This window comes from Miniopterus schreibersii (assembly GCF_964146895.1).
Source record: "Miniopterus schreibersii genome assembly, chromosome: 4".
In the NCBI taxonomy this organism is placed as follows: Eukaryota; Metazoa; Chordata; class Mammalia; order Chiroptera; family Miniopteridae; genus Miniopterus; species Miniopterus schreibersii.
In genome coordinates, this window is record NC_138105.1 from 71949865 (window position 1) to 71967157 (window position 17293).

General features: G+C 43.4%; 1 protein-coding gene across 2 annotated transcripts in view; it reads right to left on the minus strand.

Moving 5' to 3' along the window:
- LOC308556052 (uncharacterized protein) overlaps positions 1 to 14680 on the minus strand; it is a 30229-nt gene extending 15549 nt beyond the window's left edge. The window contains exon 1 of one of the 2 annotated variants that reach the window (XM_081135059.1): positions 14507 to 14680. In XM_081135059.1, coding sequence (XP_080991185.1) covers positions 14507 to 14539 — 33 coding nt within the window. In that variant the 5' untranslated portion in view covers positions 14540 to 14680. Of the gene's footprint in view, positions 1 to 1709; positions 1894 to 14506 lie in introns of those variants that run through there. The other variant, XM_081135060.1, reaches the window with a different exon arrangement.
- Between the last annotated feature and the right edge of the window lie 2613 nt (positions 14681 to 17293).

A 17293-nucleotide genomic window follows, 5' to 3' on the forward strand; every position in this document is an offset into this window, starting at 1 on the left:
GATGATGGAGGGTTGGGGGACTCTGGGAGCTCTACACACCCTTCTCCTGAGGTAACAGAAAGGCCTCCTCTCTCAGGCTTTAATTCTCACAAGTGAGGAAACACTTAGATTCAATTTAAGGTTCTCACGCCCTCAAAACTCCAAAATTCATAAACCCTTTGTCTAGAAGACAGAACTGACCTTCACAGACTTTCTCAATGCACACAAATTACTCTGAGTGCACCTAAACTGTGGATGCAGTCCTCAAGCCTTTATCTAGAAACAGGCCCAAGGAAATCGGTTACAACCTTAGAAAGGATATTACCTCCTACCTCGCCCCCGTCCCTTCCATCCTTTCCATCCCCATCCCCAGCTTTCCAGGGATGTAACTTCTCTCAGTGTAAAGGCTCCTTCCCTGGTGGGTGTGAGCAGGTAAGACACCTGCAAGGGGAGGCTCCCCAGGAAGAACCAACTGGGCCTTTAAGTACTTTGCAGGCTCAACAGAGCTTAGCTTGGAGAAAGTGACCTCAGGCTTCTGCTTCCCATCTAGTCACTCTGGACACCGATATTTTAAATACACAAACCCAGTGTTTGAACAATCCAGTAAAACCACTCAAACCGGTGTTTTAAGTGTAAAGGATGAGAGAAAATTCTAAGGCATTTTTCCGGTTCAACAAGAAAATCCACAAATATCTAGTCCTTTCAGAAAAGAAATGTCAGTTAATTATTATTTTCATGGCAAGTAACTGGAAAATGATCATACTGAACACGTTTAGATGTTGCAAGTCTAAGCCCTGATATTGCATTTGAAATCAACCCCAAACGGATATAATAATGGAATTTATTTTTTCTGAAATTCACTTTTTCCTTGGAAATATTTTATAGTCTTTCAAGATATATTGATTAAATAGATTTATCTTTATTGAAAGAAGGGAGAATTAAAGTGAATAAAACCACAGACTCAGAGACTGGCAGGGCTTGACCAGGCACTATGATGAAAGGGGCAGCTCATCCGGGGAAGTTTCCAGCCCCATAGGATGTCTGCCCAGGAAAGATCTGGGAGGAGAGGCACAAGGTTTTTTACACAACACAATTCCAGGTGGGTGGGTATTCCCGGATTTCCTCTTACATAAAACACCCATAGGCAAACATGTAAATCTGTAAAAGGAGAACCATTCATGGCTGTGCGGAGAAATAACACACAATTAAAATACTGCGTAGCGTGAAGCGCACCGCGGAGGATAAACAGTTAATAATGATGGTGTGAACTAGAGGGGAAGATGGCGTCTGGGAATGCAGGGAGAGAGATGGAAACTAGGGTTTACTGCCAGTTCCAGAAAGACCTAGGTTGGGGGACAAGGTCGTGGACTTGAGGCCTTGCTTCCCAAACATTTGTAAAACTCAGGGAAAAACGGGTCCCCCTGGGGAGAAAGGAACTGGGACCCCACAGACCACAGCTCTTCCCACCTAGGAACTCCGGAGACTGAGGCACGATTATCTCCTGATGATCCTGCCTGTGGTCACCGAACATTCTGGGGAGACGCAGCTGGTGACCAGAGAAAACACCGAGGGGGTCTGGCTGCCGGCCGAGCGCCCAGGCTGCGTGCCGCGCCCCTGGCGGACTCGCGTCCCAAACCCTGGAGTGTCCTCGGGGAGGCCGGGTCCAGCCACGCTCGTTCCGACAACCCCCTCCTCCTTCCCAGCCTTCCAACAGCGACCCCCGCACTCACCATTTCCTGACTTCGGGGGCTCCCTGTCATCCACCCTATGACTCCTGCAGCAAGTGCAGGTCACAACGACAGAGGATGTGGCAGAGCTACCTGAGGCCTTTGAGAATAGCGAGAACGGATCCCGAGCGGAGGGCGAGAGAAGGTAGGAACACGCCGTCCACGCTGTCATCAGAGCGCCGCCCTCACGTACATTACCAGCGACTCCCCTGATTGGACAGTTTGCAAGGTCCCGTCCCCTCCTGCGTGAGTGACAGCAGGCTGGAGGTCACGTCTTTGAGCTGACCTTGTCTTAGCACTGGGTCTGAATCTGTCCTTTAACCCTAAGGCTGTGAGGCCACTCACGACCCTTGTTCACAGAGACACTTAAAAGTGACTTCTTTGTATGTAATGATGACTCTGGCTCCTTTTTGATATTTGACCATTTCAAGCGGGGAGACGTCCACCCTTCTGTCCCCCGCCCCCCCCCCCCCCACCTGGTACTTTCAAGAATCCTGTGGTCTTAGTGGCACTTGGCTCTGGGCCCCAAGCCTCAGATGCCAGCATGTGTGAAACATGTGAGGTGTCAATGTAAAAAACATTCAAACCTGTGAAGAATTTTTGTGAGTTTATTTGAGCCAAACTGTTGAAAATTGCTGGGAAGCAAAATCTCAATGGATTGAGATAATGCTCCAGAGAACGGCAGTTTTGCACCTTATTTTATACATTTCGATCAAAAGATAAGAAGTGTTACATAAAATTCATTGGTGATAGATTAGGGAGGAAGGAGAAAGGGGGGGGTACCTCTGGGATTGGACAAAAGGTAAAATGACAGACATATACATCTTTTACATAGGTAGGTACAGGATAGTTAATAGTCAACAATATGACAAAAATAACAATGAGAGAATTTGTAGTCCCTGTTCTGGTGCATTGGTTGTGCGCTGAGGAGTCCAGAAAAGGGAAGTTACCCTGACATTCCAAAGGTATGTTATTCTAGATGCAAAAAACAATAGACAGGCTCAGTTACGGTGAAGACTGACTTTTGTCAGGGAAGAGTCTAGCCTAGGACGTGACTATCAGCCATAAACTGCTTTTAGTTAAAAAGTTTTAATTTCAGACCATCCTTTGTGGTTATACTAAGTCTCTGAGTTTGCAAGGCCATGGCCACCCAGGAATTTCCTGAGATTGTCAAGTTAGCATGTGGCCCCTTTTCATCCACAGAGGCAAAGTAACCAAGGGAAAACCTCTTCAAGGAACTCCATTAATACTCATTCTTTCAAAGGTCAAAGGAGGCAAAACTGAAAGAACACTGCTTAGTGAAAAATAATAGATGGCAAAGGTATGAAGAATAAAGAATAAGGACAGTGGTCATTTATGGGGCAGGACAGAGATAAGTCAGGGATGGGAACATCAGGAGACCCTTACCACTGCCCATAGGCCATTTATGAATCTTTATGATGATTCCAAGGGTGTTTGTGTTGTTATTACTAAGTCTTACCAAAACTCAGTTTGTACAGTTTTTTCTGAATATATTTTATGATAAAATTAAGAAGTAATTAAGGTTGGAAAAGAACATAATTTGTATGTTTGTTTGCCCCATAAAGTTGCAATCTGAGTTTTCACTCATGTTTTGGCAGCAAAAATTGGTAACAAGCCATGTCTATTTAGAAAGAATGGATTATATAAATTCATCATCATATGTACTTTTTAAAAACAAAGGGTATTGATATGAAAAGATCTGGAGGATTTATCAATAGAACAAATAAGCAAAGTATATTGCATACATACACACCATGTTATGTTTCCTATAACCTGCATTGAAAGGTAGACCCCCCGACCACACCCAAAGTTTGGTTGAATAATTGAGACCAACACACAGCTACCAGGAATGTATGAAAGGGTTTATGATTCCGTAACTGAGGTCTCTAAGGAGAGCTGGGCAGGCCTCTCAAGCAGGTGGGAAATGGCTTGAGAGAACAAGGAAAGGAGCCTGGCCTGGGTTTTTTACTGAGGTTAGGGCTGGGCTAGGGTGAGAGTTCCCACCCACAGATACACAGAAGGGGCTTTCAGGGACTGAATATCTTGTCAGCACCAAAGAAGTGAGGAACCAGACTTTATTTTTTTTATTTTTATCACCCTGTACAGACATGGGACACAAGGGGGAAGAAGGAGGGTTAAGGCTTTCAAGTTGTCAGCTGTCAGATAATAGAAATCATATATCTCAAAGATATTGTGGGTTTAGTTCCAGGCTACCACAATAAGTGAGTATTGCAATGGAGCGTGTTGGAATCTTTTTACTGGGTGAGGGTCTTGTAAAAAATGCAACATAAGTGAAGTGCAACAAAGTGAGGTCTACCTGTATATTGGTCTCTGACCCTGATTCTTGGCAGGAAGCTCCTAAAACCTTTGTAAATGCCTCAGTGATAAGAGCACTAGGAGTATCTTTTGTTCTAATGAGGAGACTCTGGTTGGGCTCCTGATGGCTCCTGGATGGGGAAGGTCACCAGAAGACCAAGCCATTTAGAGCTTGGAATTTTCAGCCCTGCCCACCTCCCCCCATCCTCCAGAGAAGGGAGAAGGGTTGAAAATGGAGTTAATAATTGACCATGCCTATGGGAGGAGGACTGCACATTCCCAATGGTATGGGGTTCAGAGAGCTTCTAGGTTGGTGAGAACATTCACATACCAGGGAAGTGACGCACCCAAATTCACAGGGGCTCTCAGCTTGCCTACAGTATTTCTTCATCTATCTGTTCATCTGTATCTTTTCATAAACTGGTGAACTTAAGTGTTTCACGGAGTTCTGTGAGCACTCTAGCAAATTAATCAAACCCAAGGAGGGGGGTTATAGGAACCTCTGATTTGTAGCCAAGTCAGACAGAAGTTGTGAGTAACCTGCAGATCTACTACTTGTGATTGGCATCTGAAGTGGGAGTGGGGGTTGGGGCAGTCTCCTGGGACTGAGACCTTAACCTGCAGGATATGACACTATCTCCAGGAACATAGTGTTATGATTAAGTTGTAGGACACCAGCTGGTGTCACAGATAACTGCTTGTTGTAGGGAAAAAAACCTTACACATTTGGTGACCAGAAGTGCAGGAACTGACAATGTTCTGAATAAAAGTAGAGGGAAAAAGTGGGTTTTCTCTACTCAGGAAGAATACTGGTTTATCCAACAGACCAGCAGTCAAACATTAAAATACGGAGTCAGAGACCTCTGGTTTTTCATTTGCACTGTAAGGAGCTTAAGGGACATTCCCATCCTCAACAGAAAAAAGCAAACTTAAAATCAACAGCTCTTCCTGGGCTATAAAAGAATTGAGGTCACAGGGCAAACCGCTGTCTCCAAAATTGGAGAAATAGGAAAATAGCCTATTTTCCTATTTCTGAATCTTCTTAACAAGGCCTGTCCTCAAAGATTCTGTTTCATCAGAGCCGAACTGACTGGGATTTTATACCAGAGCCGAACTGACACGGGGACAGAAATTGAAGACTCTAACCTTTCTGCCTGACCTAACTTGAGGCTGGGGGCGCAGACTCAGAAACACTTGCGAGGTTCACAGGCTATTTTTTCCTCCTGACAGCAAATATGTGGTGTGTTTTCCAAACCATTTCTCCACCTCCCTGACACCAACTGGGTGGCCTACAATTCAGTTCTACCACCAACTAGAGTTAACATCAGACTCCACAGTTTAAGGGCTCAGTTCCACAAACTGCCCACATGTCAGATGCCTGCTAGAAATGGGGGCTCAGGCCATACACATTTCTCCACAGCCAACTACAAATTTGGAGGTTCCCAGGATACCCCCTCATGTATATTAATTTGCTAAAACTACTATCAGAACTAACGAAAGTGCTTTATTATTATCATCAGATTATTGTAAAACATATTAGTCAGGAACAGCCAAATGGAAGGGGTGCTCAGGGCAAAGTGGGGGTGTGCAGAGTAGGAGCTTCCTTGCACTGTTCAGGCATGATACCCTCCCAGCACACTGATGTGTTCACCAATCAGATCTCTCTGCAAACTCAAGCCCAACTACTAAAAAAAAAGTAAAATGATATGCTAAGAGAGGAGAAAAATGGAGAGGCGAAGGGCCCACTGCTGGTGGGAATGTAAACTGGTGCAGCCACTATGGAAAACAATATGGAGGCTCCTCAAAAAATTAAGAATAGTTTTACCACATGAGCCACCAATTCCTCTTCTGGGTATCTACCTGAAAAATCTGAAAACACTTATTTGTAAAGACATAATACCCCTATGTTTATTGTCATTACTCACAATAGCGAAGGCATGGAAACAAGTTAAGTGTTCTTTGATGGATAGCTGGATAGATACATATACAATGGAATACTACTCTTCCATAAAAATGATGAAATACTGCCATTGCGACAACATGGCTGAATCTTGAGAGTATTATGCTAAGTGAAGTAAGTCTGACAGAAAAGGACGAGAACCATATGATTTCTCTCATATGTGGGATATAAAACAAAAAGCAACAGAGAATAAAACAAACAAACTCATAGATACAGACAATAGATTTGTGGTTACCAAAGGGGAATGGGGAAGAAGAAAGTAAAGGGGGTCAAATACATGGTGATGGAAGGACGGTGACTTTAAATGGTTAACACACAATGGCATATACAGATGTTGTATTTTAAGGATGTACACCTGAAATTTATATATTATCATTAACCAGTGTTACCCCAATAAATTTAATTTAAAAAGATTTACTTCAAAAGCAACAAAATGGTAGAGAAGGCAGAATAAAGATCTAAGTCAAAAAAGAAACAAAGTACAAAGGCAACAAATAGAAAACAGTAAAAAATATGGTAGATATATGTATATTTTTAAATATGTCTTTATTGATTTCAGAGAGAGGAAGGGGAAAGAGTGAGAGGAACATCAATGATGAGAGAATTGTCATTGATTGGCTGCCTCCTGTACGCCCCCTACTGGGAATTGAGCCCACAACCCAGGCATGTGCCCTGATGGGGAATTGAACCTCGATTTCCTGGATCATAGGTTGATGCTCCACCACTGAACCACACCAGCCGGGCTATGGTAGATATTAATCCAATGACATCAGTAATCACTTTAAACATCAATGGTCTAAATATAGTAAGGGAAAGACAAAAACTGTGACAGCAGATAATAAAATAAAAATTATATATTGTTTACAAGAATTGCTCTTTAGATATAAAAACAGAGATAGATTAAAAGTAAAGGGTGGAAAATGATATACCACACCAACAAAAGAAAGCTGGCATAGGTGTATGAACTTCAGACAAAGCCGACTTCAGAGCAGAGAAGATTCACAGAGATAAAGGGGCATTACATAATGATAAAAGAGTTGGTTCTCCAAGAGGACATAGCAATCCTTCATGTGTACATGCAAAACAACACAGGGACAAAATACACAAGGCAAAAACTGAGAGAACTGTAAGGAGGAATAAATATATTCACTATTATTGTTGGAGACTTCAACACCTGCCCCCACCAGTAATGAAGAGTTCCAGCAGGCAAAAAATCAGGAAGGACATTGTGAAATTAAATAGCACCATCAAACAAGTGGATTTAACTGAAATCCATGCAACACTTTATCCAAACACAGCAGAATATACATTCTTTTTAGATTTACATGGAACATTCACTAAGATACAACACATTTTGGGACACAAAACAGACCTTAACAAATGTGAAAGAAAGAGAAATCATAAAAGATATGCTGCAGATCAGAACAGCATTTTTCTAGAAATCAATAACAAGGACAATAGTTGGAAAACCTCCAAGGACTTGAAGATTAAACACACTTCTGAATAACACGAGACAGTAAGAGGGTGATGGCAACAAGATAGTGAAATAGGAGATTTCTACCAACATCTCCTCACAGAGCACTAATTTTGATAACCAGCCAAGGATGAATGTAGGTTTGTGGAAGTCTGGAGTTCCGGTGGTGAAGTTCCTGTACACCACTGGAGCATAAAATCTGAGAACAGACACTATGGCAAGTGTAAGAAAAACAGTTTACATGTATTACCCCTCCAAAAGGTGGCACAGCTCATTGCCAAGACCCCCTTGGCCAGAGATTCTTCCTATGGGGAAAGTGACAGTGCAGTGATTGAGCCATGGCTTCCTCAGTGGTGTGGGGCACTGCCCGAAAGGCTCACCAATTTTCCATCTCACTAAGAACACTGAGGGAATCAGCACAGTTGAATAGCTGGAAAGCCAGGAGCAAGAAAGAGTTACAAGGATACACAACAACCAGGGCTCAAAACTCAACAAATGGCTGGCTGCAGACACAACTGTCAGCTACCCCATCAGGAGGCTTGCATTTTAGCCACTTGGGATGTAATGTTTGCAGACGCTTCCAATTGGCCTATGGGCACACCCAATGCTTTGTACCTCACTGTGCCTTCTCCAGACAGCAAGTGCAAATCTCCAATGTCTTATTAGCACATACATTCAGCTGGCTCGACTCAATGGAGAAGACACACAAACTTAAGCATTTCAGGGGACTACCCTCAGGAGAACTAACGGGAAGCTCTCAGCACCTGGCTTGGCTTTGAGGGATTCACATAAGGCATATAATTTTAAAACTTCCCCCTAAAGAGGGAACAAATGGTGTGAAGTGAGAAGGTCTGAAAGAGCCTCAGAATCCCTGCAGGGCTGACTGGTGAAAGTGTTTCTCTCCCAAAGCCAAGAAAGACTGCAGGAGGTGACTGCTTCTTCAAATGTGAACACAGCAATGCAATGCTTCAAGGAACACACACACCACACAAGAAAAATGACACCAGTAAAAGAAAACAATGATTTTGGAGATCTACATAGAAATGGAGATCTACAAATTGCCTGACAAAGAATTAAAATAACTTGTTCTAAGGAAGCAGCAAGCTTCATAAAAACACAGATATTCAACACAGTGAAATCAAGAAAATAAGAAATTTGACAGGTAGACAGAAATCATAAAGAACCAAACAAAAATGCTGAAGCTAAAGAATACAATAAATAAAATGAAAAATGTAAGAGAATTTTAAGAGCCGACTGCATGAATCAAAAGAAATAATCTGTGAACTTGAATGAAGACTGTCATTTGAAATTACTCAGAGGAGAAAAAAAATAATGAAAAGAAATGAAGAAAGCTTATATAATTTTGAGGATACCAGCAAAAGAAATAATATATATATTATGGAAATCCTAAAGGAGAAGAGAGAAAGATAGAAACCTTATTTAAAGAAACAATGGCTGGAAACTCCTGAAATCTTGGAATAGATGAAGCTCAAAGCTCCCAAAACAGGTTGAACCCAAAAAAAGAACATATATATATATATATCTTTATTGATTTCAGAGAGAGAGAGGGAGAGACAGAGATGTAGAAACATCAATGATGAGAGTCATTGATCGGCTGCCTCCTGCACACCCCCTGCTGGGGATGGAGCCCGCAACCCGAACATGTGCCCTGACTGGGAATCGAACCGCGATCTCCTGGATCATAGGTCGATGCTCAAGAGCTGAGCCATGCTGGCTGGGCCATAAAGAACATTTTAATTAAAATATCAAAAATCAGCCCTGGACAGTTTTGTTCAGTGGTTAGAGCGTAAGCCCATTTGGTTCGATTTCTAGTCAAGGGCATGTCCCTGGTTGCAGGCTCAATCCCCCATGATTGTGGGAGACAACCAATTGATGTGTGTGTGTGTCTCTCTCTCCCCCTCTTCCCTCTCTTCTACTCTCTTTCTCTAAAAAAAAAAAAAAAAATCAATGGAAGAAATATCCTGGGGTGAGGATAAAAAAAAAATCAAAAAGAGAATTTTGAAAGTAGCAGGAGGAAATGACTGGTCACTTACAAGGTAACCCCAATTAGACTATCAAGGAATTTCTCAGCAGAAACCTTGAGGATATGAGAGAGGGGCATGTTATATCCAAAGTGTTGAAAGAACGAAATTACTAATCAAGAATGCGTTACTCAACAAAGATGTCCTTCATAAATTAAGGAAGAGAAAGACTTTTTTTAAAATCCTCACCTGAGGATATTTTTTCCATTCTTTTTCAGAGAGAGTGGAAGGGGGAGAGAGATAGGGAAACATTGGCGTGAGAGAGACATATTGATTGGTTGCCTCCTGCACTCACCCCGAGTGGAGCCAGGGATCAAGCCTGCAACTGAGGTACGTTCCCTTGGCTGGAATCGAACCTGGGACCCTTCAGTCCTCTGGCCAATGTTCTAACCACTGAGAAAAACTGGCTAGGGTGAGAAAGACTTTTGCAAACAAAACCTGAGGGAGTTCATCACCACTATACCTGCCTTACAAGAAATGCTACAAGGATTTTCAAACTGAAATGAAAGAGATTGATAATTAGCATCATGAATATATATGAAAGTGTAAAACTAACTGGTCAAAGAAATGAAATAAGAGTTGGTTGTTTAAAAATATAAACCAAATAGACAAAACTTTAGCTAGGCTAAGAAAAAGAACAAAAAGATTCAGATTAATAAAATCAGAACTAAAAAGGAGAAATTATAACTAATACCACAGAAATGCAATGGATAATAAGAGAATCGTATGAAAAATTATATGCCAACAAATGTGATAACCTAGTAGTATTGGATAAATTTTTTAAAATTAACATACTACCTACTAAGGCTGAATCATAAAAATATAAAATTTGAACAGCCCAATCATGAGTAAGGAGATTGAATCCATCCATCAAAAATCTCCCAACAAAGAGAAGTCCAGGACCAGATGGCTTCCCTGGTGAATTCTACCAAATATTTAAAGAAGAATTAATACCAATCCTTCTCAAACTCTTCCAACAACTTGGAGAGCAGGGACCACTTCCAAACTCATTTTACAAGGCCAGCATTACCTTGATAACCAAAGCCAGACAAGACACGAGAAAAGAAAATTACAGGCCAATATCCCTGATGAATATAGATGCAAAAATCCTCAACATGCCTAGTAATTCTCAAAATGGCCAGCTCTGGTTCACTGAATCTAGCACTAAGGCTTGGTAGGTTCAACACTGACACCACACCAGGCAGGACAGCACCCAGCAGCCCACAGTGTAAGTCACCATTAGTCAGTAGAGCAGGTGAGCAAATCAGAACAAGAGAAGACAGACCTATGAGGGTGTTCATATCAGGACATGCTGTTCACAGTGCCAACTGTTAGGGCCACATGCAAGATGGCCCACAGATAGGGTAGGGAAAGGCCTGTGACTCATAATTGAGGTCTCAGGGAGGGTAGTTTGGGCCTCTCAAGCTCTGAAATGGCTTGAGAGATCAAGGAAAGGAGACTGGCTTGGTATTTTATTGTAGCTGGAGGTGTTAAAGAAAAAATATTCAATAACATCTGTCAAAGATGGTAAAGCAGGATTAATTCAGAACCCTTGCCAACAGGTATACAGACCATCATAGTGGATTTCACAATAGGTGAGAAATGAGATTAGGCTCAATTCTGAGTATAGCATGGCCAAGTGGGAATTCACAGCCAGAGAATAGGGTGGTGTGCAGTGGATGGAAAATTACTAAAAAAAGAATCAGGGTTGAGAGTGTCCTGGCTAAACCGACCAAACAGGATTCTTACTGCAGACAGGCCAGGGTGATCAGACATCACCTGATGGAGGAGGAGGAACCTGGTCAGATAGGAGGGTGGGGGATTCTGGTTCACCCAACTTAGCAGGGTTCCTGCAAAAACTGGGTTTTATAAGGAAGTGCAAAGATAGGCCTGGGAGAAAGTTCAGGAGCCTGACTAAAATTGTTCAAGAAAAGAATCTTTGTCAGGGGAGGGGCCAGGGCAAGAGTTCTGCACACAGACAGGGGCTTGTGGGGTTGGAATCTGAAGCCAGTGCCAGAGAACAGAGGCCTGGACTTTCTCATCAGCCTTTCCAGGTGTGGACACAAGGGAGGGAGCAAGGAGGTTTAAACTGTCAGTAAATATCAAACAATTCAGAGCCTGACTGCTCATTATAAGGACAAACATGGGCAAGAACAATATGCATTTGTGATGACTTGTTTTTATATAAAGAATTGCTAACAGGAGCTCAAGAAATGATCAAAACTGTGTATTTGGAGGTGGCCAGAGTAGCAGCACTGGAGGGCCCAGGATTTGTGGGCAGTATGTCTTTTTTTTTAAACTAACTTCAAACGTCAGCTGATTGTCAAATGAGCAGTACCAGGTGTTCAACTTTGAATGGTTTGCTCCGTGATTCTTCTTAAGTTAGACTTTTTCTATCTTACAGATTTGTTAAAAATAAACAGAGAAAGTTATACAACCCTGTTATACTAGCCTTTTTAAAATTTTAACATTTGTACAGAGGAACCCCTTCTAAGATTTAATTCCTTTAAACACTAAGGATTACAAAAGTGTAACCATACAAAATGAAATTTTCAAATATCTTGCTAACTAAAAGGACAAGCTGCATCCCAGTTTGTCCCTCCCCTATATCTCACATGGGTGTATTTTCAGGAATAAGTAGTATATTATGATGCAATAGGCATTTGGATGTAGCTCCTTAAATGTAATAGGATTTTCAGAGACATATAATATAAACTTTGATTAGTTTACTTCACATCGCTTAAAATAGAAATTCAGTTGCTTTAGCCTTTTAAATTTCAATGTTCCCCAGGGACCTGCACATACAAACACTGATGTAAAAATGAAAAATTGACCTGAGAGCTTAAATACATTCATCTTGAAGTTCTCTTACCTAAAAGGAACAAAAACTCTATTTAGTTCCACAATTACTTTGCCTCAGTACCATCATATCTCTTAATCAATTTACATTTTTAAGCCCAAGACACTAAAAATGTTATTTTGGACACAGGGAATAAAATTACCAAGTGCTCAGGGAAACTAGTCAATGGGCTGCACTATTCAATGGATAAAGGATGCAAAGTAAAGAAACACAAGCACTGGTATCAGATGCTCAGGACAGAAGGAAAGCCACGTTCAGAAGGTACCACATTCTGGACTCTCCAGGTTGACACAGAACCCCTGGAGTGGAACAGCCCCTGGGGAAGGAGGAGAGGGACCACTGAGCAGTCCCAGGAATGAAGTCTGGGAGCCCCAACATCCCCCCCTGGTAACAATGGAAATGCTCCCTCTCTCAGGCCTCAGCTCACTGTGAGGAAATGCTCAGCTGGATTCAGTGTCAGGTTCTGACCCAAATTAACTCACAAATTCATGGACCCTAACACAGGGCACAGAACCCTTGACTTTCAGATTTTCTCAATGTGCACTAATTACACTGAATGCACCTGCACTATGGATACAAAACTCCAACCTATGCCTAGAAACAGGCCCAGGGGAACTACAGTGAAAACCTCAGAAGGGGCATCATCCCCTCCCCCATGTGTACCTGCAGCCCCAGCTTTCCAGGGCTGTAGCTTCTCAGTGTAAAGGCTCTTTCCATGTGGGCGTGAGCAGGTAGGACACCTGTAGGGGAGGCTCTCCAGGAAACTGCGTCTTCAAGTACTTCCCTTTGCAGGCTCAAGGGGGCCTTAGATACACTGCCCTCAGGTCTCTACACAGCACTGGAGTTGCTTTGGAACACAAATAAATCCAGTATTTGAATAATCCACCAAACCCACATAATCCCAGCGTTTATGGGGAAAGGAAGAAAAAGTGTCTTTTAATAGTTCAATTAGAAAACCCCTAATATGTATTCATTTCAGAAAAAGATGTCAGTTATTTCTATTTAGATAAAAACTAATTGGCTTGTAAATAATTCCTCACACTTGAACACTTCTGCTCTGCAAGTCTAAACCTGGAATTTTATTTGGAAACACCCAAAGTAAAACACAGACCTTGGGAATTGACTACAGGGGAAAACAGAGTAAAAGAAGAATTCTATGCAAATGGAAAGTAATACTGAAATTTTTTTTTTTCTGAAACTCACCTCTTTCTTGCCTGTTTGAAACTATTTTATGTTGTCTTTCAAACTCTACTGATGAAATATACCCTTATTGAAAACCAAAACATACATAAGTTAAGTCTTTTCAGGTGAGAGACGCAGGGAGGGGCTGTGTTCACGGGACAAAACACCCAGGAAAGTTTCCGAAGAAGATCCTCCACATAAAGGACTTTCCAAAGGAAGTCTGTGCCCAGGGAAGGTCCTGGGGGAGAGGAACAGGGGTTTCATACAACGGATTCCAGGTGGTTATTCTTGGCCTTACTCTCAAGTAAAATATCCACAGAGGGTAAAAAAAAAAATCTTTAAAAAGAGCCATCCATGGCTCTGTGGAAAAATGATAAACAAATACTTAAGAATGACGCCACGAAGCGGATAGGCCAAACTGGCGTTCAGGAACGCGAGGAAGAATCTGGAACTTCAGAAATGGATTGCCCCTCGAGGAAGAAACAGGCGGGGGCGGGGCAGGGTCCTGGATATGAGACCCTGCTTCCCAAAAGTCTGGAAAACTGAGGAGAAAACGGGTGCCCCTGAGGAGAAAGGAGGGGCTGGGGACCCTACAGACTACAGCCCTTCTCATGCACAAACCCCACAGGCCGAGTCACGACTGTCCCCCGGTGACCTTCGCCATGGTCGCCGCACCATCTGGGGAGACGCGGGGCTGCGGGCGCAGAGCTGTGGAGAGTGTCTCCGGGGCCGAAGTCGCCGTGCAGTGACGGGACGGGACGCCGGGGTCCCGGCTGCCGGCCCAGCCCCCCGCTTCGTGCCGGACGGGACTGAGGTCCTGGCCGAGCCCCGGGAGACTCGGGTCCGCAGACTTTGGACTCGACCGCGGGGAGGCCGGGTCTCGCCATAGCCGGGTCCAACCAGCCCCTCGTCCCCGTCCAGGGACACCCGGCCCCGCACACTCACCATCTCCCGGCTTCTGGGGACCCCGGGCATCATCCCTTAGGCTCCGCGGCGGAAGCAGGTCAAGGTGAACTGATGCTGTAGCAGAGACACCTGGACCGTTAACCGCACGTGAGACACGACGCCGAGCGCCGCCGGGAGCGTCTCCGCGGTTGCACGAGCGTGCTCTGCTGCTGCGCCCCTGATTGGACAGTTTGCAAGGACCCGCCCCCCGGTTTCCTGAGCGACGACCGGGAGGTGGTCAGCTGGCAGAGCAAAGCCAGCTTCTCGGGGTGGGCGGGACCTGTCCCCTCGAGGGGCGTTTGCTTTTAAATAAAACCTGTTCCCCCACCCTAGAGGGACGGTGGTGTCTTCCTGAACGCGGGACCCAGGTGTGGGCAGGGAATTCCAGAGCCAGTTTCCAGATGGAGCGACGCCCTTGTCCTGGGTAAGAGGGGTGTCCTCCCTGGGTCAGGGGTTGACATAGGCTGGGAGGCCACCCATGGAACTGTGATCCTCGTTTACAAACCCATTTAAAAGTGACCTCACCAAATGCGATAAAGTTTCTGCCTCCATTTCGATCTTTGTCGACGGCGTTGAGGCTTCTACCTGTCCCTTCGTCACCTCCACACACGTGGAAGAGGAGCGTGGCAGCCCCAGGTCTTGCTTCTGCTGGGAAGTTGGAACCTCGAAGCCCAGGCCCGACCGACCACAAATTGTAAGATGGGTTCAAAAAAACTTTCAGGCGTACATTTTAAAGTATGAGGAATTTTATTTTAGATAGTTTTGGAGTGTGTGCCCAGAGATTTTGAAATGTAAATGGCTGTGATGTCCCCAAGGCAACGGAATTTCTATTATCACCAATATAAGAAAAAAAAAAAGGTTCTGGAAATGTGGGAGGTGGCTGAAAACTCAACGTATTAACACACTGATTCAAAACTCTGAATACATTTATTTATTTGAAAGCTTTTTTTGAGATAGGACACACATACTATACAGTGCATCCCTTTAATGGGAACAGTTTGTTGGTTTTCAGTATATTCGAAGATAACTGCAATCAGCACCACAGTTTTTGAACATTTTTTTTTGTCACCTCAAAACGAAATCCCTGTGTGCTTCAGCTATCATTTCCCTCTCTTCTCATCTTCTAACTCCAAGCCACAGTCCTAGGCAACCTCTAAGTTTATTGTCTATAGATTTCCTTTTCTAGATTTACATATGAATAGAATCATATACTATCTTTGCAACTGATTTCAATCACTTAGCATAATTTTTCAAGGAACATCCATGTTGTAGCATGTATGGATACTTTATTTGTTTTTATGGTCTAATGATGTGCACTTACATGGACAAAACATATTTTGCTTATCTATTTATCCCGAATGGATATTTGGTTTGTTTCTACCTTTGGTGTGCTGCAGAATTTTAGTAATTAGTTTATGTGTGCCATGAGATGAAAAGGGTTGAAAAACGCTGAATAGGGACAAAACACAGCATCTCTGCAGTGGACTCCACCAGGTGTGGTAGCAGTACACTGTCTATCAAGTATATGAACTCCCTCGTCACTCGTGTGATACCTAGTGACTCCCAGGGAGGCCAATATGTCTAGAAAAGAGGTGACCTCCTCCTGAATGGGTTGCATTAATGTGAGGGAACACATTTCCTCCTCGGATATCTCAGAGGGGCCAGTTTTTTTTTGTTTTTTAAAAAATATATCTTTGTTGATTTCAGAGAGAGGAAGAGAGAGAGAGAGAGAGAGAGAGAGAGAGAAACATCAGTGATGAGAGAGTGATTGATCGGTTGCCTCCTGCACGCCCCCCCCACTGGGGACTGAACCTGCAACGTGGGCATGTGCCCTGACTGGGAATTGAACCACAATCCCCTGGATCATAGGTTGCACCGACCCGGGCCAGAGGGGCCCATTTTTGCTTTATCCTGAAATTACCAATACCTTTTCAATGAGGAGTCTCTAGTTAGCAAGCCTGAGGCATCTGAATTTATGACCCAGAGCAGAATGGGAAGTTGGCTATGGAGGGTCAGCACCTTAGGCCCTGAAAGGGGCTCCACCTACAAAAGGACTCTGTTGGTTGCCAGCAGCATTTCTCTAATTGTGGGCAGCACTAGCTGAGTAAAACAGTTTCTGGTACCAGAATGCCTTTTGTGGTTTCATCCACCATGGGTTTAGAGACATGGGATGCATAACAGGAGGCTGCTAAAGCCACTATAATAAAGGGGTGTAGGAGGAGATGATAAGGGAGTGACAGGTACTTGGACAAGTTCTTGAGCAATTTGTTCCCCCATTCAATGTCAGTAAAATTTTAAGTATAATGTAAAAGTAAACAAGCAGATATCATAAATATGTAATAGCTGTGAATGCCGTGGGTAATAGAATGGGCCCATGACACAGGTTCTGCCAACTGCTTCTGTCACCCTTTCAACTCACAGCCTCCTGCTCAGAGAAATTTTCCACAGTGGGATATGCTAGGATTTCTAAAGAAGTTTCCAAGTAAGCAGGCACAAGTAGGTTAGAGTTGAAAAGCTAAGAGCTGGAAATGATCTGTGGAGGTGATGGAAGGAAACGAGGCTGACACACATGACAAGGTGTGCCCAGGATGAGCCCATATCAGATGTACCTTTATGTTTCAGAACCACAGAACATCCAGAGATCTATCCAAGGAGACTGATTTAAACTCCAGGACAGATTCTGGGAGCCCTCTTGCTTTACTCCTAGTTATGTGCATGAAATCAAGGCAGTGCAACCCTAGAGGGTGTTCCCCCTTAATTTCTCACTTAGGACAGGGCTACAAGAAA